General features: G+C 37.5%; 2 protein-coding genes across 2 annotated transcripts; one reads left to right on the forward strand and one right to left on the reverse strand.

The window, feature by feature from the left end:
* Window positions 1–17,675: 17,675 nt before the first annotated feature.
* LOC126264186 (uncharacterized) lies at window positions 17,676–19,874 on the reverse strand. Its single transcript, XM_049961040.1, has 2 exons — window positions 18,811–19,874; window positions 17,676–18,306 (listed from the first exon to the last, which is right to left on the reverse strand). The coding sequence occupies exons 1-2, from the start codon at window positions 19,021–19,023 to the stop codon at window positions 17,791–17,793; spliced, it is 729 nt and encodes a 242-aa protein (XP_049816997.1). The 5' UTR covers window positions 19,024–19,874; the 3' UTR covers window positions 17,676–17,790.
* A 2,515-nt stretch (window positions 19,875–22,389) lies between these two features.
* Window positions 22,390–26,498, forward strand: LOC126264377 (uncharacterized). Its single transcript, XM_049962097.1, has 4 exons — window positions 22,390–22,393; window positions 22,446–22,550; window positions 23,252–23,441; window positions 24,107–26,498. Exons 1-4 carry the CDS (start codon window positions 22,390–22,392, stop codon window positions 26,496–26,498), a joined length of 2,691 nt encoding a protein of 896 aa, XP_049818054.1.
* Window positions 26,499–27,650: the final 1,152 nt, after the last annotated feature.

Here is a 27,650-nt window from a genome sequence, read left to right on the forward strand (position 1 = left end):
GTCTGCTTTTTTTATTAATTGGCCTTTTATTTACCAAATCATTATACTCAGTAACAAATGTAGTTTGTTGCATTACACGTAGCAAAACTACCATAGAATTTTTTAATTCGGTACAGCTCAGAGGGCCAGATAGTTTTTTTTCTTTACAATTTGAAATAAATCTTAACATGTATGCAACAACGCGCTTTAATTTTGTTATCGACGAATATCGTATGAAGATGGATTCGTCTGTAATGGTTGTTTGCAAACAAACAGTTTTTTGCTCTGGAATTACATTCGGTTCAGATTCCGTAAATTCTGGCCATTCTGACTTATCTTTAATGAGCCACTGTGGGCCATTTGACCAAAACGTGGAGGTTTTTAAAACATCTGCATTCGTACCTCGTGATAATAAATCTGCAGGATTTGACTGAGACCTTACATGATTCCATTGTTCTTGTTTTGTAAGTGACTGAATCACACCCACGCGATTTGCAACAAAGGTTTTCCAACGCGATGGACAACCTCGTATCCAACAAAGAACAATCGTGGAATCTGACCAAAATAATTGTGCTTGAATGTTGAGTCTGATTGATCGTCGTACCTTGTCTGTTAATTTTGCGAGTAATGTTGCAGCGCATAGTTCAAGCCTTGACAATGATACCTGTTTAATTGGCGCAACCTTTGATTTGGAACAAAGCATTTGAACAAAGTACTGATTTTTAACCTTACATCGTAGGTAAATACAGGCACCGTAAGCAGCTTCAGACGCGTCTGCAAAACCGTGGAGCTCACATTCCTCGTACTCTGGCTTCAACACAAACCGATCAATCTTCAAGTTATTCAAATTTTGAATATTATTTACAAATTCTGACCATAGACTGGATAAATGAACAGATATGGGATCATACCAATCTAGTTTTTGTAACCACAATTTTTGAATAAGGATTTTTCCCAAAATTGTGACAGGTGCAATCAATCCCAAAGGATCAAATATTTGACCTATTGTTGACAAAATGAAACGTTTGGTTGGAAATTGTTGAGAATATTTAAGCTGACTTGTTTCAAATTGAATAATGTCGTTACAAGCATTCCATAGTATACCAAGCGTCTTATTATTGTCATTTGGTCCCAAATGAATTAATCCAACATTTAAATTGTTATTTACTTGAAATTTAGATAACAATTCTGAATCATTACACAACCATTTGCGCAGTTCGAACTTGCCCCGTTGTAAGATGTTTGACAGTTCTCGCTGAATGCGCAGTAACTCTGCCTTTGAATTAGCACCCGTAATCACATCGTCTACATAGAAATCATTCTCAATGATCCTGCTAATTTCGGGAAACTCTGTTGAGTGATCCATAGCTAATTGTTTCAAACATCTAACACTTAAGAATGGTGCTGATGCTGTGCCGTAAGTTACGGTTGCCAGCTCATAGGTTTGTATTGCTTCATTTTTGTTGAATTTCCAAAATATTCTTTGCATGCATCGTTCATCAAAATGAACCAGAACTTGACGATACATTTTTGATATATCTCCTGTGAGAACATATTGATTAATTCGGAATCTCAATAGTATGGAAAACAACTCATTTTGTATGGTCGGGCCGCTGCATTGAATATCATTTAGCGAAAGACCGCTACTTGTCTTGGCCGACGCATCAAATACAACACGTATTTTTGTTGTCAAACTTGATTCTTTTAAAACCGCATGATGAGGTAAATAATATTGAGTGCCAATCTTCTCATCACCTACATCCTCGACTTGTTTCATGTGTCCTAGGTCGATATATTCTTGCATGAATTCATCGTAACTTTGTTTTAAATGGCTATTTTTCGCTAATTTTCTTTCTAGCGACTGAAATCTATTTAATGCTCCTTGCCTTGATTCGCCTAGCTGACCTTTTTTGTCGTTAAACGGAATTCGTACAATGAATCTGCCAGACGAGTCGCGCTCATAATGATCTTTAAAATGATTCTCGCAAAACTGTTCCCTTTCATTAAATATTTGATACGAATCACCTATTTACTCTATTTCCCAAAAACGCTTCACGATTTCATCAGTTTTGTTTACGACTAAACAATTGACTGAATGCCTCTGATTCCCTTTACTCCAACCTCCTATAACGATCCACCCAAAGGACGTATTTTGCAGCATAGGATTATGTTTTCTCAGTGAAACACGCTCAGGCAGTAGAACCTTCCAAAATATGTCGGCACCCAATAGGATGTCGATATCATTGCATATATTGAAAGTAGGATCTGCCAAAGTAATACGACTTGGAAGTGTAAAGTTATATTTTGGCATTGTAGTAGAAGGTATGGGTTCTGTGATCTTATTCATAATTAAACATGAAACGCATGTTTTGAATGAACCTTGAACAGAAGAAATGTCGAGTATTGTTTGATATTGAATCTCCGATATAGTTTGACCAACACCAGAAATTTTAAATGGGGTTTTGTGTTTATTTAAATTTAACATTTTAACAGCCCTTTCAGTCACAAATGAACTTTGGGACCCGTTGTCAAGTAGTGCACGTAGAACTTGATTGTTGCCTTGTGCATCTGTTACATGAATTAAGACTGTTGACAAGTAGACTTGCCTTTGTTCATTTGCCATCGAGTGATTGACAATGGTAACTGGCACTTCAGTGTCAGTGACAATTTCACTGCCAACATGCGTCTCAATATGTAGTAAGGTATTATGCCTTTTGCCACATTTTCGACAACTAAATGAATGGCATGTTTTTGTGTTGTGTCCCTGTCTTAAACAGTTTAGACACAGCTTAAGCCTTTTAGTTTCTGAGATACGGTCATTTATTGAGAGCCCTTTAAATTTATTACAGTTGTAAATTGCATGATCCTTTTTACAATAATAAGAACTGACCTTGACAGACACAGTGGCATATGCGCTTGATTTGAATGGTTTGTTCTTTGGCTTTTTAGACCTTTCATGTTCCAGTTTCTCTAAAAGCTCACAACGCCCTTTTAGAAATTTATACATATCCGCCATGTTTGGAATTTGTGAGTTGTTGTTGACGATCTCCCATTCGCGTCGGGTAATATCGTCCATTTTGGTTGCGATTATGTAAATTATAAGAGTATCCCACGTATCTGTCGGCTCGCCCAAAGATTTTAGAGCACGCAAATTTTTTGTCACAGAGTCGCAGAGATCTCGCAATTGAACATGTGATTCCTTTGTAACATTTGGATGATCGAAAATGGCTTTAATATGATTGTGAATTATTAGGGACTTGTTCTCGAACCTATCTTCTAACAATTGCCAAGTAATATCATAATTATATGCAGTAATTTCAATGGACTCGAGCAGCATCCCCTTGAAGACACGAGCGCAAATAATAAAGTTTTTGAACGTCGGACAAAGATTGATTTGCATGTATCAATGACTTAAATGCATCGCGAAATTCTAGCCAACCGTCATAGTGGCCCTTAAAACAAGGTAGATTTATTGTAGGCAATTTTATACCTGTAATTGGATTGCTCGCGACTGTATCTGATGATGACGTATTCGATTGTGTTTGATTATTTATGGTATAATCGTTGATTAATCTAGTAATTTTTGTTGTAACGTCATAGAATGAATCTTCAAACTCCGCCAATTCAGAACTATCCTCATTATCTTCGAGGTAGTATATTTCTGTACAAATGGAAGAAAATTCATCTAATATACACGAATGTTTTTCCAAACGAATTCTTAATTGTGCTATTAATTCGTCATTAATGATTGCGGTGTCTATAGAGTTTACGTAATTTTGCAACCTGGTCAGCTTGCCTTTGATTGTACGACGTTTACATTGTAATTTCTTAATGCTTTCAGTAGACATTGTGATCGTTTTGTTTTTCAAATGTAAAGAATTTTTTAAATTGGCAAATGTGCATGCAGGTAGTAGATGGGAAACAAAGACTCAAGTGGTTGTAGACACGTGTTACGCAGGCCTTTCGACTTGAAACCAATGGTTGTGGACACGTGCAATGCAGGCCCTTTTGACTTGAAACCCTGGTATGTTTTTGAAATGACCTTGATGTTGCTATGGTTGTTGATTAGACTTCCTTTTGCTGGAATTCTTCTGGAATCGATGCCAAATCCAAACTTGACTTGCCTGCACTGGTTATTTCAACTGGAACCGTTGCCAATTGAACACTAATTGCTGTTTTCGGTACGACGGAACTTATCGCCACGTATTCTTCTATGTGTTGAACAGGTGTTTTCCGTTCGCCCTTGCTTCTTGCTAATCTTGTACACGTAAATCCGGCTCGAAGGACCAATGTTTTGTATGTGTAATAGTTTCTGCTCGAAGGACTAATGTTTTGTATGTGCTGGACTAGTAAAACTGCCAAGTTTGTGATTTTTCTGTTTATATTGCTCAGAGCATCTGAACGTTGTGTGTTGCTCTCGAGCTGACTTAAAAGTAAGTAACTTAAAGCTAATTCACCCTAACTAACTAAGGGGAGGGGTTGCGCATTAGACGTTGCCAATGTTGACAAATGCTCTAACAGAACCTCATTAATAAAGAGAGAATATTTAACTATTAATTTCCTGTGGCATAGACAACTACAATACTTACATTGCAAAGGCGTACAGGATTTGTACAGAAAGCGACTGGTACACGGTAATAAATTGGATAATGATAAATTACCCATGTGGTGTGACAATGTCAACGAGGTAAGCAAGCAAGGAAACCCTTTACTGACAGAGAAGGAAGAAGTAAGTAGTTACTGAATATTGTTCATTCAGATATCTGCGGACCAATGCGAGTCAGATTCAGCGGTGGATCAAGATATCTTCTTACATCAATAGATGATTATAATAGGTGGTTCCAGTTTTTTTCCTTAAGTCAAAGAGAGAAGTTTTTGAAAAATTTAAGGAGTACAAAAGAGCTCTCAAAAAACTAACTGGTAATGAAATTAAAAGAGAATTAGCTGAGAAATTGAAGATCAAAGATTGCTAGGTTTTTCTTTAGAATAGAAATTAACCAAAGTAAGAAAGGAGTAACACTTAAACAAAAAAAATATGTTTTAGAGAAATTCAGAATGGTGGATTGCAATCCAATTAAAACACTGTATGACTGCAACTTAAAATTTAACAGAGATTTAAAACCGTTCAAAGACCTCACACGAGACAGAAAATTAATTGGTACTCTAATGTACTCTAATGTAACCGGCTTTACAATAATTAGCTGTGTCGTTGGATGTGGTACCGCCTTCCTTTCTGCCAATAGAACCTGGATTTGAGCCTCCTTTTCCTTTTCTTATTTCACTGTTCTTGTCTTTTAATAGGAACTTTAATCGGGTCACTAAATAAAAACGAAAATGTCACTACTAACACTTTTCCGCAGTTGCTACCGAAACTTGGTTAAATGACGATCGTTACCTCTGCCATTGATAACTACAGAAAAGTCTCTTATTGTTAGCGACTTTTGTCAATTATTCAAAGTGTGGGCAAGGTAGCAACCAGGGAATATTGTTGATAGTAACAATTTTTGTTTGAGTTGTTCGTCCTTCTTCTGTCTGAATTTAGTTATAAAAGTTACCATAATCGAAAGAGAAGAGTTGTTAATTTGGCTTGTAACCTCGGTTACTAAACCAATAAACTATGTGTAGGGTCCGGAAAAAAGAAAAGCTAAGTGAAGGTGAGATACAGAGAGTGAAAGAGTGCTTACACAGCTTTGTCGTCCAAACTAGGGATGCTATCGGTAAACTCTGATAGTACCCCTACTCCTAACGCTAATCCCAAATCTTTGTCCCAACTAGCCACCCCTACTCCTGCAAAGTCTCCCAGCTCCAAAACTCAGAAAACTTCTTGGAACTCGGTCACCCCCAAGGAGGTGATGTCGAAATTGTGTAACTACGACGCACCCCACCATTTATGGTTCAGTGTTGAAATTTATGTATATTGAATTGTATTAAAGTATTTTAGACCAAATACCCTAAGAATTAGAAGAGCCTTCTCATAGAAAATAAACTCCTTGTTATTAAAGTAATTATTTAACGTTTCTAATTGAATGGAATTATTTGGTAGCACTAATGGCTAGTCGTCTCAGTCTCAGTTTCGGCTCGTATTTTTTGACAACTCACTGACAGTCTTGACAACTGATCTTTGTGTACTTTTGTTTTGTTTGGTGTCCGATCCTATAATGCTCTTTGACGAATTACAGAAAGAGGATATTTCAGTCTGCCAAAATATGCGAAAAATGGGATCATATAAATATTAATCAAGGAGATGACCCAGCTTACAAATTCCGATAATATGCATTCCTCAGTTAATTTAATGCTGTCTTGTTAACCCAAAGTAGTTTACCTGAAACATTCTTCTCAATTTACAGCGCAATGTAGCTTAGGCTATTATAAAGAATGAAAAATTATAACACTATAACTTAAAACAAATAATGTTTCATTTTCTCTTGGGAATCCAATTGTGACTGATGCGATGACCTGTAGGAGTGTACTGAAACTACACATAAACTGTTAAAATTGTAATTTGAATTGTGCGCCTGTAGACAGTTAAGTCGTAATTTTAACACTAAATTCTTAAATATAAGTTTTTTTCCTGAAATAATAAATTCTTTTAAGAAAAATTAACAGGTTATGGAGCCAGAAAAGCCCAGGGAAGCCCAGAATGGCTTACTTACTGAGAAAAGTAATGAAGTTAACCTAAAACGTCAATACGACAATTGAAAAGTGTTTTCTCGTAACATCTGGAATAAGGCTTCTTAAATTGTCAGCAAACAATCAGTTGGCATTAATTGAAAAGTTAACCGGCCGAGATAATTACGTAACGTGGCGATTTGCTCTAAAAACATACCTACAGCAAGAGGAGTTGTGGAACTGCATAGACCCCACCACATGTGTCATTGTGGACACAAAACGAGACACAAAGGCAAAAACTAAGATAAATTTACTAGTTGTCTAAATAAATTACGTGCACATGCAAGAGAGTAGTACTGCAAAAGAAGTATGGGATACGTTTTCATAAGTATTTGATGACTCTTTGTTGACACGCTGTGATGGGCTGCTGCGTGATCTCTATAATACTTCACTTACTGTATGTTAAAACGTAGAGAAATATGTGAGCAATATTATGTGTACTGCTCACAAGCTCAGAAACATCGGTTTCGCAGTTGACGATGAATGGCTAGTTACATTGCTACTCTCCGGTCTACCAGAGTCCTCCTATCAACCTATGATTATTGCTATTGAAAGCTCCGGCATGAAGATAACTTCAATTTCTGTGAAATCAAAACTATCACAAGATGTTAAACAACCTGAAAGTGACTCAACAGTATTCTCAGTCAACAATACCAACCACAAGGAACAAAGTAAGTAAGGGTGCTACACTTGTAGTAAGTAAGGTCTTAAAAGTCCTCAAATGCAAATCCAGGACCAAGGATCATCAATAAAAGAAGAAATGGAAGAAACAAATCAAATTTACTTGAAAGAAGACAACTTTTTTCTAAATTACATATTTCGAATAAGGTTCAATTGGACATTGGATATTTTGTTTATATTTAAAGGTCTGGCATATGTTACAAGGAATCGTAATCTTAGCAACATAAATGTTATTTTCTTTTATTTGATAAACAAAATTCCTTCGTTGCTATTGAAACTTGAAAGTTCGTAAAATGTCACTCAGTCCAACACCCACTCCCAAATGTTCGTTTAGTTTTGTAATTACTAATTAATTAAAATTTTATTTATGTGTATATACATCTAGTTATCCTGTTTTCAATTTCATCCCTCACGTCGTCCGTATCACATATTCAAACTAAATTATAATAGTTGGAACTTCTCTTAGCAGCAATCTATTCTAATGGAAATATAAAGTTAACAAAGTTAACAAAAACAATTTCTTTTCACATGTTAATTATCTATCAGAATCACAGACAGTTTTTGTATGTCGACGATAGATCTGCAACTAATTTGATTTCCGTGACTTTCAGGAACAGTAATCGACATCTCCACAATAATGGCATCAAGTTGCCATTATTGTAATTGTTTAAATATTCCTAACGAGTTCCTAAGGAGTCAGCACGTTTTGACTACTCTGGCAATTTTGACAGCTAATGCGAGATTATTTCGTTCTGCTTAATTGCTGTACTTATAATCGCGATACCGATTATGGAAAGAGGTTATTTTATACGACAAAACATCGCAGAACCTGGGATCCTACAGCAGTATTTGTGTAAAAAGCTACTTTAATGTGTGGGCAAACGCATCAAGATATGCTCCAGCTTTTCTTTTACATTTACCCTCATTTTAGCTTGAGCCGAACCAACTTTTCTAGAAAAACTACCGCCCAGTCTATTACTCATTTTTAAATTTCAAACACATTATATTAAAATCTTTTATCTAAAGTATAACTTGCGAATATGGTGTTGATTAATTTTTTTATAAAAACTAATCACTTTACATTACAATCGTTATGATTATTTACAGTGGAAAAATTACTTGTCAAATCCAGCCCATTTAGTTTAGCAAACAATAAATCATGGCAGATTCTATGAAATGCCTTTTAAATGCCTGTATAAACAGCATCAACCTGTAAATGATTATCAAGAGCACCAACTGTCGAGAGGTTATAAATAAGAAGGTTGGTCGCAGAAGATTTACATTTGCAAAATTCATGTTGACTCTCATTTATAATATTTTGGAACTATGGCATAATTATTTTGGAAATGATTTTTTTGGACATCTTGGTAAACAACAAGTAAACTATCTCCATCCTTTAAGGTAGGTATAACAAATGATTTTTTACGTACGTTAGGAAATAAAGTAGATTTTAAAATCATATTAAATTTCATTGTTAGAGGCTTTGTTAATGAGAATCCACAATTCGTTCAATACTGTAGAAGGAATATCATAAGGACCTCTATTACTAGATAAATCAAGACTTCTGAGTTCATTGAAAACATCAATCTGGACAAATTTATAATTACGTTTTGAATATAAACAAAAATATTAGATTTGTGTCTGCATTGAAGGCTAAAAAGTGAAACAAACAGCTAACGAAGTGTAAATACTTATTTCTTTTGTTGTTTTTGTCTTTTCAATGACGAAATTGTAAGAAGTTACCAAATAATTGTTCAAGATCAGTTTTGAAATCAAATGATATTTTATACATATTCAGGTTTCAACAGTAATGAAGGCGAAATTTTATATATTTTCTTTGATAAGATAATAATAAAACTTAAACATCTTTTTTAGCTGCTTTTTTTCAATATTGTTAAACTTATAAATTCACATCACATAATTAGGACCTTCCTACTTTCCGCATATTTTGGCAAATTGAAATAACCTCTCTCAGTAATTCGCCAAAGAGCATTATATTATTGGACACCAAACGAAACGAAATTACACAAAGATCAGTTGCCAAGATTGTCAATGAGCTGTCAAAAAATATTAACCGAAACTGAGATCTGAGACGGCTAATCATTAGCGCTGTTTTCTCCCAAACCAATTTAAAAGTTTCTTCTCTATGAGAAGTCTCTTCCAATTCTTAGTGTACTTGGTCTAAAATACTTTAATACAATTCCATATACATAAATTTGAACACTGAACCATAACTGGTGCATTGTAGTTAGACAATTTTGACATTACCTCCTTGGGGGTGACCGAGTTCTTGAGTTTTGGAGCTGGAAGACTTTGCAGGAGTGGGGGTGGCTGGTTGGGATAAAGATTTGGGATTAGCGTTAACAACTCTTCTCTTTCGATTATGGTATCTATTATAACTAAATTCAGACAGAGGAAGGACGAACAACTCAAACAAAAATTGTTACTATCAACAATATTCCCTGGTTGCACTTTGAACAATTGACAAAAGTCGCTAACAATAAGAGACCTTTCTGTCGTTACCAATGGCAGCGGTAACAATCGTCATTTATCCAAATTTGAGTGGCAACTACGGAAAAGAGTTTGTTAAGGAATGAAATTGCACTTTGATACTTGGAACCCCTCTGTATAGATGCCCTAACGCAAGCGTCATGCTACGCAGGGTTTTTAGTTCTTAGTTTTTAGTCTTTGACGTTTCTAGCCGAGTGCACACTTTGTAATAATATAATAAACGTTTAGTGTTCTTGTAACATCGACTTTTAATCTCATCACACTCACACCTCAGTTTTCAAAAGTGTTTGTAGTGATATTTTTGTTTTTATTTAGTGTCCCTTTTTGTCTGAATTTAGTTAGTTACCAAATTTAGACAAATGAAAAATTTGTTTACTTGCCTGGTAACCTTGGTTACCAATTCAAGAAACAACTGAATTAAATTTTTGTTTTCGTACTATAAACAGTTTAATAACCGAATTAGCGATAATGAAATGGGAAAACAGCAAGTGTGCCTGCAAAAGTCGAGTGGTTCCGAATCCTATTGAAACCGGACGGCACATCGCCAGTTCCGTTCTACAAGAAGTTCCTACTAAGAGACAAAAACCTTGAAAGATGGAAAGGAAAAGGCGGTTCAAATCCAGGTTCCATTGGCAGAAAGAAAGGTCAACCGCCCGGTAAACCCTGAGCACGACTCCGTTCCAAGTTCCGAAAGAGTTAACTATCTAAAGTAAGTAACAACAGCAAAATTCGGCAAAGCGCCACACCGACATCAGACCCCCAAATGGAGTTAGACATAACGTTCGTACTTCTGTTTGAATTTAGTTATAAGAGTTGCCATATTCAGACAAAAGAGAAGAGTTTGGCTGGTAACCTCGGTTACTAAACCAATAAACCATGTGTAGAGTCCACGAAAAAGATAAGCCAAGAGGAACCCGAAAACTAGACGTTAAGATTAAAATCTCGGAACTAGAGGGTGAATTACAACGAATGAAAGTAAATAATGCAGTAAGCTGTCTGCCTATGGAGGTGTTCTCGAAATCCTGACGACGCACCCCTGTGCTCACCGAAAGGACACGGAAGCACTGGAAGTATTTGTTTCCATTAAGGTCAAAACACAAAAGGTAATAGTTAGAACATGCCTGCTTACAAGGCGACGTGGAATGATAATGCAAGGTACTCAGTAAAACGCTTATTGACTATCTTACAACATTGGTGGGCTGTATACAACTAACTCTGCTCTTACAACTTAACTCTGTTTCTATAACTACGCTCTTCTGTTGTTTTTATTCTCCGTTGTCATCACAACCGTTATACACGATGTCTAGATATTCTAACATAACCTGCCTCGAGTGAATTGGACCAATGATGAGTAAGTATAGTGTTTGCATGAGTACTGAGGTTTACACTTTAAACTATCAATTATCATTGGTTGATTGTGTCTTATGAAATTTTATACAATATGTTCCTATTTTATCTACATGTAAAAAACTAAGTTTCCTAAGTTGTTCTCTAAAGAGCTTATAAAATTAACTATTCGTTATTCATTTGTAGACATTTGAATTCCGTTCCCATAAACAAATTCCAATTTTGTTCATAAAATCAGGTAGACCAAAAAGTTTTCTTTACTTGTTTACCTCCAAACTTTAATCAGTTCAAACATTTCATACGAACCACATATCTCTGAAGTTGCTCCTACGCTTCAATTCAAAATTATTAGTTAAATATTCTCGCTTTTATTAATGAGTCCCTGTTTCATTGGAAATGATAATCGGAAGAAATACTTGTGTATAGTAATGCTAGAAATGAAACAGATCGTATCAAACTGTTATTTTTAGGTAATATTTTTGTCTAAATTCATTAATTTACTTACAGGAATCCCAACTAAACAAAGAATAAGAACTTTCATGCATATGACGCTCCTTAAAACAACACATTGATACCTAATTAATTTGTTTTCAGAATAAATTAAGATTGAAATCTTAAAGTACGATGCAAAAAGCAAATGGTGTAAAGATTCTAGTGGACCAAGAATTGGATTTAAATGTAAGTATAATTTTCATCTGTATACAAGATTTTTATAATTAATGACATATTTTATGTTAAAACACACAATTAAATTATATAATTTAAATGAAAAACAAATAAAATTGGTATATATAATAAAATTAATCTTTAATATTAATTTTATATATCTTTTTTAAAGTATTTCGACAATTCGTTGGGCACGACGAGTTACGTTCACATGGAAAGGCTGATTACCATCATATAAATGAAGATGAAATGAGCCAGTAGAATATGGGCCACTTGAGACAGACAGCGTAGGTGTGACGTCACGACTCCCCCCTCCCCTCCGGCGCCAGTGGGCCACTTGAGACGAACAGCGTAGGAGTGACGTCACGACCCTGTCGGCACGTGCCGCCCATCTGTTTGGGTGGTTGCTGGCCGTTGTCGGCAAGTGAGCACGCGCCACCCCTCTGTTTGGGACGGTTTGTAGCCTTTGTCGGCATGTGGGCACGCGCCACTCATCTGTTTGTGATGGTTTATAGCCTTTGTCGGTATGTGGGCAAGCGCCACCCTTGTCGTGGGCCACCTCAGACCAAAAGCGTAGGTGTGACGTCACGAGTGTATGATATGCGCACCTTTCGTGGGCCACTTCAGACCAAAAGCGTAGAAGTGACGTCACGAGTGTGTGACATGCGCACCTTTCGTGGGCCACTTCAGACCAAAAGCGTAGAAGTGACGTCACGAGTGTATGAGTCGTGGGCCACCTCAGACCAAAAGCGTAGAAGTGACGTCACGAGTGTATGACATGCGCACCTTTCGTGGGCCACTTGAGTCCAAAAGCGAAGGAAGACGCGTATGCGCGCATTTGTTTATTTTTACCTGTTCGTGGGCCACTTCAGACCAAAAGCGTAGAAGTGACCTCACGAGTGTATGAGTCGTGGGCCACCTCAGGCCAAAAACGTAGGAAGACGCAAGAGTGAATGAAAATGCAATTAATTTATAATTAGGATTTTATTATTGTGTATTTATATAATGTATAATTTTTATTATTATTTCGTAACAATTTGAAATGTGGCAAGTGATTTGGAGTAACCACCAATGAGTTGTTGACCTGTGAATACAAGCAAGTATTTTTCCGGTTCAAACTTCTCGATGTTGGCCTCCAGTACATGGGTCGCTCGATTCGGCAGAAACACTACAGTTTTTTCCAACTCCACCAAGACACTTTTACCGAATGTGCCATTCACTATCCTCATCCCGAGTATCAAATGACCTTCTCCTTCCTGTAGACTGGTCAGCTTGGATATGGGTTTTCTGTTCTGATCGGTTACAGCGTTGATTTGTTGCAAATCCATGTTTCTGTTCACTGCTTAGAGAAATATTCATATAACATACATTTATACAAAAGTTATTAATTATTTGTACTTACCCTGATTAATGATGATGATAGTGATGATGATGGTGATGGTAAAACGAAAGCTGCCACTGATGGAATGATACCGATGAGAATGAAAATGTAAAAAGTAAAGTTCACCCTCACCCTCCCGACCAATAATCACAAAAAAAGTGTTGGTGGTGGTGGTAGTAGTAGGCGTGACTTGACAGAGTAAATCCAACTTGTCTGTACAAGTTATCAAATCTCAACTTGAATGAACGACAATGATGCACAATAAAAATGCCCTAGTCGTAAATTAAAATGTATGTAAATAAAACAATGAAATAGAGTATACAGTATTTATTTCACAAAATGGATAATATTTTTTACAAATATAATTACTAAACTGATAAACCTACAATAATTACAATATAAATTTAATTATTATTAATGTAACATTCGTACATATTCTAACAATTACAAACAATTATCGGTATGAAGAGGAAGAAAAGGAGAGGGGAATGCCGTTGTCAAGATTTCTATTATACTACATATTATACCATTTAACAAAATAATATTTTCAATGTCGCACATGTGTAAAAGTACACAACTGTCTGCTCGATATAAATTTACACAATTAAATATCGGATCGTATGATAAACAAATTTCTTCGGACACTTTTTGAAATGTAACTGATAAACTGCTCATCTCCTCCGGTTGCGCAGTTGAAATATTCTGAATAATTCGAATAAAGTTTATCCATTCTTCAATGTCAAAGGATACGTTGGTTTCATCTTCACAGGTGTTCACTATTCTAACTACAGGTGTACAGTCTCTGACAACTCTTAATCCACACTCAATTTCATATTGGCAAACATGACTGAATTCGTGGGTGGTGCAAAACAAAAGATGTTTTTCTTTCTGAATCTCTACTTGAAAGTTCTTCCACATGCGATCCAACTCGGCATTGTAATTGATGCCTTGCTCCGCAATATCCACAACTGTTGTTCCACAAGAGTCCGTAAAGTTCATCTCGTTGTCTTTTTCTTTTTACGTTATCTATTATTACAATTTATTCACTATTTAGTCTGCACGGACCGAGTTTTGAAACTCTACTAAACTTACATACACATACACAAATAACGAAATCTCACCCAACTAACTCCCAGAAAATTGTACAACAGGTCTCGACAAATCTCAACATGTCTCTACAGGTTACTCTACAACGTTATTTTTGTCAATCCATTCTTCTTTCTTATAACCCAACCATTTGACGAGTAATAAATTACCCCGTCTACGTAAAACTTTTTCGATTAGAAACAGGTCAGGGTGTTTTGTCTTTTGCAGTTCTTGTTCATAAAAACCACCATTGATTATGGTACCCTCAAGATCTTTTAATATGTACGTTCTCGGATTGCTGTGCACCACTTTGAATATCTTGAAAACTTCAGCGGTCCAGTTTGGAGTGTATCCCTTTTCAAACACATGTTTTGCTTTGCTAATTCGTACAAAATCACCGACGGAAAATTTTCCCTGTCCCGTCCATATTTTAATGCCAGCATACACATCTCTGTATAAACGTTCTTCATTTTCCTTGTTCACATCCGACGGTCTCATTTTAATTGTTCGATGCACTGTATTGTTATAATCCGACACTATTTTAGGAATTACGTCTAGCCACTTGTATTCTCCATTCAGTGAAAAATGTTTATACAATTTCTCCTTTATTGTTCGTATTACACGTTCAGCCATCGCTGCTTTTTTGCTACTAAACGTATTGTAATGATTTATGTTGTGCTGCTTCATCAGTCGCTCGAATGAACTGTTGAAATATTCTGTGCCCTGATCAGTTTGAAGATTTTTCGGTCGTCTGTCCGTCAGTATTTTTGCAAATGCTTTTGCCACCTCGGTCCCCGTCTTAGATTTTAATGGTTCCACCCATAAATACTTTGAGAAACAATCAATCACAACCAGTATGTATTTATAGTTTCTATTGTATTTGGCATACTTGTCCAATATTCCAAGATCTGATTGCCACAAATCATCCAATCCTTTAACAACGGTTTGTCTTCTTGGAAAATTTATACGCATCGGTCGGTGTAGTTCATTTACCAGGTCAATTTTATCGTTGTGGTGTTTGCGATTGTTGTAGTTTTTGTTGTTGTTGCTGCTACCATGTCGAGTCTGTTTAGCCATCTGTCAACTGAAGGGTTTCACTCGCACTTTACTGATTATCTGATTGTGTCGCTGGATCTAATCGGTTCATGAGCCATGATATCCATTCTACAGTTTTATCCAATCTCTCTTTTATAACAATTATTTCGTATTCATGATCCTCAAACCTTTTATCTACATATTCCTTGTTTACTGCGTCGAGAAGGTTCGTGGCTGCCAAGACATTACACAATTTTCGACTTTTACAATCAATATTTCCGTCTCGAGTAAACTCAAAGGGTAGTAAGACGGGTTTGCAATTTTTATGATCCTTATTGCTGAACTCTTTGCGTGAGGACTGTCCGAACTTGTTCAGCCCCATTCTTACACTGTTGTCGCGAATGAGTTGCTTGGATACACTGGTGTATGTTTGTGCTACAAACATGGCATCGATATTCTTGTGTCTACACATGGAGTAATACTCGCGAATTTTATTCTGTTTTTCACATATAACATCGTCAAATATAAATACCGAATTGCATTTAGCTTCCGACGATTCAATCAACTCATCCTTGTTACTAAACTGAAAATATTCTATTCCTTTGACACGATTTAAAACGGATTCGAGCAGTTTGTACTTTGGCTGATACAGAGTTTTTGAATATACGTAAATATTTTCAAAACGTACTCCGTTCGGATCGTAAATTAAAGCCAGTAACGCATTTGTTTTTCCACAATTTGAAGGTCCAATAAACAGAGCTCTGAATGAGTTGGGTAACAATTCACCATGCCTTCTGTTTTTTACACCTGTTGCTGCTTCGTCATCAAGATAATCTAGATTTTCAATGGGTAACTTTTGACGTTGTTGTATGTACTGCATGATTGGTTTGTCTTACACTGAAGCAGTTTAAAATTTTGACTAGGTATATAAGTATTTTACAAAGGAATAAAACAAAAGATAAATTTACAGCAAAAAAAAAAAAAAAAATTTATTGTTATTTCTTGAGCAACTCTCTTATAATGCCTAACATTTCAATTGTACATATCATAAGTTTATCGAAACTCTCTGGTTTACATAAAAATTGTAGACAGTGTGATGGATTTATTGCCTCTGAAGAATCGGATATCGAAGATAAGGACGGTGATGATGCGGTAATGTGTGAAGACAACTCAGCGTCTAAACCCATCAGTTGATTGCTTTCGTACACTGCACGGAATATGTAAAAACATTCACAAGTATCGGGTCCCTCGACAGTCGTTGGATTAGCCCAAATACATGATTCAAAATGTGTACCAGAAGATTCGGTGTAAATCTCGCGCACATTAACAACCTTCTCAATTTTATTTTTATACAGTTCAAGTCTCTTGATTTTTTCCCGATCTATACACGTTTGAATAAATTCTTCAATTTTTTCTAAGGTGTACTTGATGATCGGTGACAACGACGGCGCCGATGACGACGACGGCGACGAAGAGCTCGGTACCGATGACATTTCGAAACTAAACGTTAAATATAGACGGTTAATTAATTTATAGAAATTCATTACAAATACGGAAATATGAAAATATAATTTAGGTGTAGGGTTTATGTGTTACGACTCCGTGTCGATCCGCTAATGATAAACTGCTCTGCCCTATTTAGGATTGTTTATAATCATTAGGCAAACATTAAAATAGTTTTCTCTCAAAATATTTTTCCCACCCAACATGTGGTTGCAATCTTATCAACCACAACAGGTTGAAGGGTGTTTACTGTGTCGAACCGCTAATGATAAACTGCTCTGCTCTATTTAGGATTGTTTATAATCATTAGGCAAACATTAAAATAGTTTTCTCTCAAAATATTTTTGTCACCCAACATGTGGTTGCAATCTTATCAACCACAACAGGTTGAAGGGTGTTTACTGTGTCGAACCGCTATTGATAAACTGCTCTGTCCTATTTAGGATTGTTTATAATCATTAGGCAAACATTAAAATAGTTTTCTCTCAAAATATTTTTGCCACCCCACATGTGGTTGCAATCTTATCAACCACAACAGTTTGAAGGATGTTTACGACCCTGTGTCGAATCGATAATGATAAACTGCTGTCAATTTTAGGATTTTTTATTATGATATTTTTACTACTCGTACACACAATTAATTTTACAATACATTTCTTGGTGTAATTATTCTAACTACAGGTTTACATTTTAAATTTCTAAATCTAAACGGATTTTCGAAAACATCCCGCCAGCAATTCATTGCAACAATACTTTCACATTCCTTGTTCTTGTTGATGTTGCCGTTGTTGTTATTGTTGTCAGCCGGTACGTCGACGTCGACAGGCTTGTTGGATTCCATGTGTTTGCTAGTGTTGTGGACGTTGTGGTGTTTACACAATGAAATATTTTCTCGTTCTATTCACATTGTGATGCCGATATCCAACTTATATTTAAGTCACAGTGCGTACAATTTCACTTAGCGGTAGATACTCCAAAACACAATCGTGCACGATTACGCAATATGCCTTTGTTTTCTGGGGAAATGCGACCCTCGATTCAATTTCCAATTTAACATCTATAGTACCCAGTTTCAGTGCTGTATTTCTTTTGGAGCAATCAATAACAAATATGGTATTATCCTTAAACGTTGAATAATCGAGTAGAGGTTGCTTTGCTTGGGATGCATCATGTTTGAAATTGTTAAAAAACTGAGTATAGTTGTAATGCGATTCGGTATAACTGTGTTTGGCAAAATTCAAACCCTGTCGTTCAGCTGGATAATATTCACCGTTCAACACGACCCGTACTTCCGAGGCGTGCATATTATCAAAGACGGTCGTATCAACCGAATCATTTTCTCTTTTGTCCGATTGAAAAGCAACAATTACAAATCGTGGACTCTCCACAGCTGTACATGTTTTCACACCCCAAATTTCCTTCGTTGATCCAGTTGTTAATTGTGGCAGTTCATGATATTCCCATCTTCTGAATGGTAAAAGTATAGGTTTATCATTTTTTATCGAATCCAACAATTTTATTTTCAGCATGTCATTTGGAACAACAATGGGTGCTTTTAGACAAATGTTGGTCATTTTGATGATACCTGAGGTGGGTGCTGTATCTTTCAAGGATTTACACACAATAGCATCTAGATCGCTTCGAGCTCTGACCAATCTTAAGGTGTGTTTACCAAATTGAGCTAGTTTATAGTCGATAAATAGACCAAACAGATGATGCAGTGGTATTCTTAAAACAAACGTTGACTTGTTCTTGGTCGTAACTAGATTGTTTGGGTAACACCATCCTGCCGTACTCAAAATATTGCTATCCATTTGATTGTAACAAAGATATTCTCTAATTGTGGAGACGATTCCCGGTGTACGAACAGAGTCCACTTCTTTTCCGTTTAGTTCGTAAGTGATATTGTCAAACATAAATGCACCAGCATTGTTGACCAGTGAAACTTCACCTTCACCTCCATCTCTTCTCAGCTCCCCTTCAATCACAATTGCCGCCTCGTGCATCAGTACCCAGGAATCCCTCTGGTTTATGGAGATTTCAATAACGTCGTTATTATTGAACGATTTTATGTATGGGTAATAGGTGCGAGTTTCCATTTTTTGAATTGTTTCGTCGTACCGTGGTTTGCGGTAGACCTCGAACACCTGATTGTACGACGACATTGTAACCCAGTGATTGTAAAAACAATACGTTGTCTAGAGTCAAACGTTGCTTCGGCCTGCGCTTCTGCTTCTGCTTCTGTTTCTTCTTTTGCTGTTGATAATTAAGCTGATTCACACACGATGACGGTTTTTCATATACTGATGGATTTGTACTGTTGTTGTCCGAATTATAGTAATCGAAAGTCAAACCCATTTTACGTGAGCTTTTTCAATTCCAATCGGATAATAATTTCCTCCCCTCGGAAATTAACAGGTTCAAAATTTTGATCCAAAATCTGCAGTGAAATGTTTGAAATTTGATTTCTGTTCACTACGGGGAGATAGATAATATGTCTTGGCGTTTCGTCAATCGCGTAGCCAGGGTTGCTGTCCAATGCAAATTCGTAGATGGTGTGTGTCGGTCTGTCCTTGTAAAACGCACCCGTGGTAATGTTACAGTCGATATGTAATGTTTTCACCTTTACTATATCCACAGGTAAGTCAGATTCGTAAAGTGTTCCTGTTTCTAGAAGTTTTGCCGAAAAACCCAACAATTTCCCAACAGAAGACGGTGTGCTGAAGTCAATTGCAAGTGTTTCGCTATATATTTCACACTTGAGGGTGTTATGGTTAGGTTTTATCGATAAAATCTTTCCTTCCGCTAACTCATCTTCAATGGAATCTTGAATAATTCTCTTTCGTAAATATTTTTCAATATCACTTATTTCATATGCACCCTCGGGGATTTCTATATATCCGATACGATTGGCTATGTTCCGGTAGTTAAACGTATTACAATTTGAATCAATATTCGGAATACTGTTGTACGAATGAAATCCAATTAAGGCGAGCCCGTACTGTACTTCGGGATCCAACTGAATAGGATTTACAAAATCGATATTTAATATGTGGCTGGTACTTGTAAGAGTAAATATATATGACATTGCTCTCACAACGTTTCAAATAAGACTGAGTAATAGTTTAGCTAACTGCTTATTTAACACAAAATAATAGAAAAACGCAACAACAATAATAACAACAACAGCAATTGTGGATGTGTGTGTGCGTGTGTGTGTGTGTGTGTGTGTCATCAAATAAAACTCAATTAAAATTAATGATTTTTCTTTATTATTATAATTATAGTATGACAAAGTATTCATTGTTTTATATTGTATAAAAATTTCAAGCAGTAACGACCACAGGATGACTCATTAAACTTCTGCTCAGGGTGTACATTGTAATAAATTTGACAATTTTTTCCCATGTATCGAATTATCTCCAACAGTGGTTGTAAATCCCCAAAACTATCATAATACTTGACTTGATTTCCTCTCTTTGCGTAACAAACCCAGTGAGTTCCGTAATTTGTTGAATCGTCCAGGTTCACGACGGCACTTTCGTTTTTCTTAGGATACAAAGGTAGAGCGTCACGCATAAAAACACCTCTAAAATAGGGTATTTTCAATTGTTTGGCAAATTTGATTATTTCATGATCGTAGAGTGCTCGTGCGGGCACTCTTATCGGTAGTTTTTTGGAATTTTTTCCAAGAACAAACCGTACCCTTTTGGGTTTTTTCGTAAGTACAATCCACTACCCTTTTTTCCTATTTGCTCCATGAGTTGATTGTGTCGTTTCTGTTCATCTAGATTCTTCTTTGCATTTTTCGCGTCGCGGCAGCACCACCCATTAATGCTCCAAGACTTGATAAACCAGCGAGAATTGGCAGTAACGGCAGAATTCCTCCTTGTTTCGAACTAAACGGAATTGTTCTAGGTATCTTCACGTTTTTTCGACCCCCAATTCGTTTAGTGTTGACTTTGGCTATTTTTATTGCCGCTGCAGCGATTTTTCGTAGTGACTTGCTACCTGGTTTTATGTCGACCGATTTTAAAATCTTTTTATCGATTTTGTCGACAATGTCTTTCTTGAATAAAATTTTTGATTGGTGTTGTGTACGATGACCCATTCCGAGCTTCCTTTTTATCTTCATTCCCGTTGTTACAAGCCACGCGGCTGCTTTTTCACCCAAATTAGCGTTCTTGGATTTTACACGGTTCCACGCCTCGTTTTCCAAAACAAAGTCTGCCTTGTGTCTATCCTGCAGCGATTTATTTTCCTCGTAGGCAATGTCGTGTCGTTTACAGGCTTTGTCCAACTCGTTGATACCTGTATCACCTCTCGCTAGTCGTTTTTTCAATTTTGTACCAGGACCACAGTACTGATAAAATGGTAGATGTAATTCAAACGGTAAGTTGTCAATAACAGAGTTTAATAAACCATTACCGCGATACTCAATGACCAACATTGAAATGAAATGTCAGCACTCTGTACATCATATTTATCACCGATGTTTTCAAACAGTGAGGTAATTGAAAAAACATTCAAATTTATTTGTAACGTATATTTTTAATATTAAAATCTTTCTCAATACAATATATATATATATATATATATATATAAAATATTATTTATGCCGTCTTTTTGCATCGAGGGAGACGGCTATTCCCCTCGCTGTTGCACTTGATGAAGCCGCAATGATGCGGAGCCGTCTAGCCTCCATTTGGAGACCAGCAAGTGTCGCCGCAGCCTCAACGGCGCGGCGCTCTGCCGCTTCGGCTTTGGCTACAGCGGCCTTAGCCACCGCCTCTGCTGCCACCACCTCAGCGTCCTCCGCTGCCGCATCTGCCTCAGCCTCTCTCCTCAATCGTTGGTGACGTTCACCCTCGCGACGTCTAAACGCCTTTCTTTCCCCACGAGTGAGACCGTGAGGTGGATACCGGATGATCGGTAGATTCTCCGTCCTTACGTAAAAATCTGTGTCAAAAAAGGAAGGCCCGCCGCAATCGTCGTCCCAATTTTCCTATATAAGAAAATATATGTTTAATAAGTAAATTGTAATAATATAATAAGCTAAAAACTCACCTCAATCACGTTTGCCCTGACTGACATATTGCCAATGATTTTAAGAATTGAATAAAAATTCTAGACTGTCTAATTCTTCAGAATACAAATGGTTTTAAAGAAAATACCCCACTCTGGAATTCACTGTTTACACCTACACCCTTGTTGTCAACCACTCACAAGTAACCATCCACTCCCACCAAATAGATAAAAAGAAACAACCACCACCTAATGAAGTGAAAAAATCACCACCCTAGAAGAAACGCCCCCACATTCGAAATGTAATGGTAGGGATGGTGGTGGTACAGGGTCTTATATTTAGAGTCTTCCGCTCAGATTTTCATATTCTTACATTAACCATCAGTTTATTAACACTGTTGACTGTTATTTGAAAGAATAGCTCTGTTGATCATCCTCACGAATATTTTTGTTCGTATTTTTTATTTTATTTTTAGACTTCTACTTCACCTTTTTATTCTGCTATCATGGGTAAGTTGTTTTTATTTATTTTTATTTATTTATTTATTTGTGTTTATTACAGAAAACAACACATTCCACTTTGTGAATGATAATGATGATAATAATCTTGAATCTTCAGACATCATTTTCTACGTTATAGATGAACTTGGCTTGACACCAAACAATGGTAAATTGATTTATAAATATATATGTATACAAATTATTTATATATTTATTAATTTATTTATATTTTTTTCCAAAAGCTGAATCCTCCGTTGTAGATAATGACGATGAGTCCTACAACATGAGTTTACACATAATAGATGAGATTGAATCGCAAGAACAACAACAACAACAACAACAACAACAACAACCACAACAACAACAAGCATTTCAAGTTGTAGACGATGTTGAACAATCGACTGGCCGTTTTAACCTAATCCAGCGAGCTGTTTCCTTTAAAATTAACCCCGTTCCGGAGAACATTCATCCCGTGAATTGGATACGCAACGGAATAACCTCAATTGTTCAACATTCATTGGAGGGACTCAATCCGGAGGATCGCGTCGGGTTTTCGTTTTCTGGTAGTGAACTTGTTCGCGGTGAAGCCTGGGCACGCTTCAAACCAAGGCATTCAGTGTCCGCTGATGAGGTGCTCGATTTGGTGCAATCAGTATACCAATCTAATTCGGCTGGTGTGAACACTGAAACTTTTCAGATAAAAGTGACGGTTATTAAGATGCCGGTGGGTATGGGGCGTGCCCAGAAAACAAAATATAATAGTTTCGAAGAAGAATGTGCTGCAAGAAGAGGTATTATTGTTATAAAAAATTCAGATAACTTTTGCCTGCCACGGGCACTTGTAGTGTTAATCGCGAAACTGACTAGTGATCCACAATTCGTACAGGTTCGCCGGGACATTGGACAACTACAAGGAATACGAGCTATGGAACTGTGCCAGAGAGCGGGTGTTGATATTCCCGCAGAGGGTGCCGGGATTCAGGAGTTGCAAGCATTCCAAAGGGTTTTATCCGAATACAGAATTACAGTGTTCAAGTACGGTGCCGGTGGACGAGAGGTGATTTTTAAAGGACAAAGTGAAGGACCAACCCTTAATTTACTACTCCACAAAGAACATTACAACGCGATTGTATCGTTAACCTCTGCATTTTCCTGCAATTACTACTGTGAAGAATGTAATCTCCCATTCAATACACGCGTCAACCATCGTTGCAGTGGGATTTGTCCGTGCTGTCGTGAATCACCACGGTGTGAGGATGAGGAGAAAATAGAGTGTGTGGATTGTCATCGTCACTTCAGGAGCCGGAAATGTTTGGAAAACCATCTACGGATTAAGAAGACATCCAACGTGTGTGCCGACTTGCGATTGTGTCAAAGGTGCTTTAAAACTGTCGATGGAAAACGTAGGCATGAATGTGGTGAAATTTTTTGTAAGATCTGTAAAAAACACCATCAGATAAATCAACAGTGTTATATTCAGCCAAACACAAAGGAACCCTGCCTTACTGATTTATTATTCATATTTTACGATTTGGAAACACGACAGGACACCATTCAGACCGACGGCAGTGCAGTGCATGAAACCACATTGTGTGTGTTTAAATTGTGTTGTTCCAACTGTTTAGATACGGAAGTGGAATTTTGTGAAAAATGCGGCGTAAGGACCCACGTAATTATCAACAACCCTATTGAAAATTTTATGAACTTTGTGTTGAATCAAAGGAAAATTTTCAAAAGAGTGACTGTGATTGCACATAACGGTCAAGCATTCGACCATCAGTTCATCCTGAACTATATTCTCACCAAAACGGACATCAAGCCAAACTTAATTATGCGGGGGACAAAAATTATTTTGACTGAGGTGGGAAATGTGCGATTTTTGGACTCGCTAAATTATTTTCCAATGGCTCTGGCAAAGCTACCTAAAGCTTTCGGCCTTGCTGGAAACTTTAAGAAGGGTTATTTTCCACACTTGTTTAACATCCTGGAAAATCAGCAATACGTGGGTCCTTTACCATCTGCTGAATTTTACGGTCCGAATCAAATGAAGCCCGAGGACCGACATACGTTTTTAAACTGGCATCAAGAGCATCAGAATGATGTTTTTAATTTCCAGGAGGAAATCGTCGCATATTGCAAGTCGGACGTGGAAATACTAATGAGAGCCTGTCTTTCATTTAGGTCAATGCTTCTTAACGAGTGTAAGGTTTGTCCATTCACCGAAGCAACAACAATAGCATCAGCGTGTAATAAGGTGTTTGCACGAAACTATCTGGAAGCCGATACAATCGCCGTTATTCCCCGTGGTGGTTACCGATTGGCTGATAATCAATCGGTTATCGCTTTACAATGGTTGTTGTGGGAGGAGAACGTACGAGGAATCACCATACACCACGCCGGTACAGGTCGAGAACACCTAGTAGGAGGAGGACTCAAAGTTGACGGTTTTAACGAGGAGCAGCGTCAGGTATTCGAGTTTCACGGTTGTTACTTCCATGGATGCACCAGCTGTTTCAAATTTCACCGAGACACATCGATTGGAGGAGGTAAAATGGATACCATGCGAAATCGTTACGAGGCCACCACCATTAAAACGACTCGATTTCGCAACCTGGGATTTGAAGTCATCGAAATGTGGGAATGTAACTTCCGCGCATTATTAAAACAGAGTTGTGAAGTGCGTGATTTTGTCGAAAACCATCCCGTGTTGGCAACATCACCATTGAATCCTCGTGACGGTTTTTATGGAGGCCGAACCGGAAACACTGTTACATACTACAAATGTAACGAGGGTGAGCGCATCAAATACATCGATGTATGTTCGTTGTACCCTTTTGTGTGCAAGTACGGCCGATTTCCTCTAGGACACCCCACAATTTATGTAGGATCTGCAGCCCGGGACATTGATTTATCCACCGTAGATGGCATGGTGAAATGTAAAATTTTACCACCCGCGCAGTTGTACCACCCCGTTCTCCCTGTCAGGATGAAGGGAAAGTTAATGTTCGCCCTTTGCAACAGCTGTGGTGAAAGTTCACAGCAGCGTGAGTGTTGCCATACGGAGGAAGAACGATTGTTCACAGGGACATGGGTAATTGCAGAAGTCCTGAAAGCATTGGAAAAAGGCTACAGGATTGTGGAAGTGTTTGAAGTGTGGACATACGAAACGCGTCAATACAACCATGCGGCGGGTCAGCCGGGTTTATTCACAGAAATGATGAATAAATTCATCAAAATTAAACAGGAAGCCTCCGGCTGGCCCGCGGATTGCATAAACGATGTGGTGAAACAACAACAATATCTGGTGGATTTTGAAGAAGCTGAAAAAGTGAAGCTAACACCGGAACGCATCGAAAATAACCCTGGTCTTCGATCCCTCGCCAAATTAATGTTGAATTCGTTCTGGGGAAAGTTTGGACAACGTGAAAACCAACCACAAACAACCATCGTCAACGATCCTCAGGAATGCTTTGATCTCCTTGCGCATCCGTCGAAGAATGTCAACAGTATAACTCCTGTGAATAAACAAACTGTTGTAATCAACTGGGAGTACGCCGACGAGGCTGTGGAATCTCTGCCTACTGTGAATGTGGTAATTGCAGCTTTTGTTACAGCACAGGCCCGTTTGAAGTTGTACGAATATCTAGAGATGTTGGATACACGTGTTTTATACTACGACACCGATTCCGTTATCTATGTGTCAAGCAACCATTTTCCAGATCCCCCGACTGGAAAATTCATTGGGGACATGACCGATGAGCTGGAGGTATACGGTATCGGTTCCTACATCACGGAATTTGTTTCGGGCGGGCCTAAAAATTACGCATACTCGGTGTGGTCAACGACGAAGCAGTGTATCGAACATGTTTGTAAGGTGAAAGGGATTGCCTTAACATACAGTGCTTCTCGGTTGATTAATTTTGAGAAAATTAAACAAATGGTTCTAGAAAAAACAGATCCCATTCGTTTGACGTCGATGAACTTTGTGCGGACAAAAGATCATCGTGTAGTAACCAAAGAGGAGACAAAGACATACAGAACGAATTCAACAAAGAGACTCTTCATGGATGACAACAGTTCTCGGCCATTCGGATACAAGGTTCCTAGGAACTAATTAAGTGGAAATTAAAAATTAATATAATAATATAAAAAAAAGGTAACTTTGAATTATTAATATTATATAGATATATATGGTACATACAATTTGTCTATTTTGTTTTTGATATATTCAACGCGTACAACCGGGTGAGAAACGGACTTGTACGCTCAGCCTACATCACAACCACCACAACTACACTTATGAGCCTCAGTCAAATAATCAATCACAAAAAAAGGTGTATCACTACAAAAATTACCATTGAATAATTAATATTGTATATGTATGTTTTCTGTTTAGAAACACGGTATTTGCACCAATCAACGACTGGGATTCGAAAGCAACAACGAAAGAAAGAACTTTTTTCACCTCTTTTTCATGTATCGAAATAACAAAATGTATAATAAATTGTAATATAAATGTACAATAATAAATTGTAATATAAATGTACAATAATAATAATAAATTGTTAACTTATTGATATGTTTTTGTTTTTAATATGTAATAAATCATAATTATAAATTAATTGCATTTTCATTCACTCTTGCGTCTTCCTACGTTTTTGGTCTGAGGTGGCCCACGACTCATACACTCGTGACGTCACTTCTACGCTTTTGGTCTGAAGTGGCCCACGAACAGGTAAAGATAAACAAATGCGCGCATACGCGTCTTCCTTCGCTTTTGGACTCAAGTGGCCCACGAAAGGTGCGCATGTCATACACTCGTGACGTCACTTCTACGCTTTTGGTCTGAGGTGGCCCACGACTCATACACTCGTGACGTCACTTCTACGCTTTTGGTCTGAAGTGGCCCACGAAAGGTGCGCATGTCACACACTCGTGACGTCACTTCTACGCTTTTGGTCTGAAGTGGCCCACGAAAGGTGCGCATATCATACACTCGTGACGTCACACCTACGCTTTTGGTCTGAGGTGGCCCACGACAAGGGTGGCGCTTGCCCACATACCGACAAAGGCTATAAACCATCACAAACAGATGAGTGGCGCGTGCCCACATGCCGACAAAGGCTACAAACCGTCCCAAACAGAGGGGTGGCGCGTGCTCACTTGCCGACAAAGGCCAGCAACCACCCAAACAGATGGGCGGCACGTGCCGACAGGGTCGTGACGTCACTCCTACGCTGTTCGTCTCAAGTGGCCCACTGGCGCC

Source organism: Aethina tumida, chromosome 1 (assembly GCF_024364675.1).
Source record: "Aethina tumida isolate Nest 87 chromosome 1, icAetTumi1.1, whole genome shotgun sequence".
NCBI lineage: Eukaryota > Metazoa > Arthropoda > Insecta > Coleoptera > Nitidulidae > Aethina > Aethina tumida.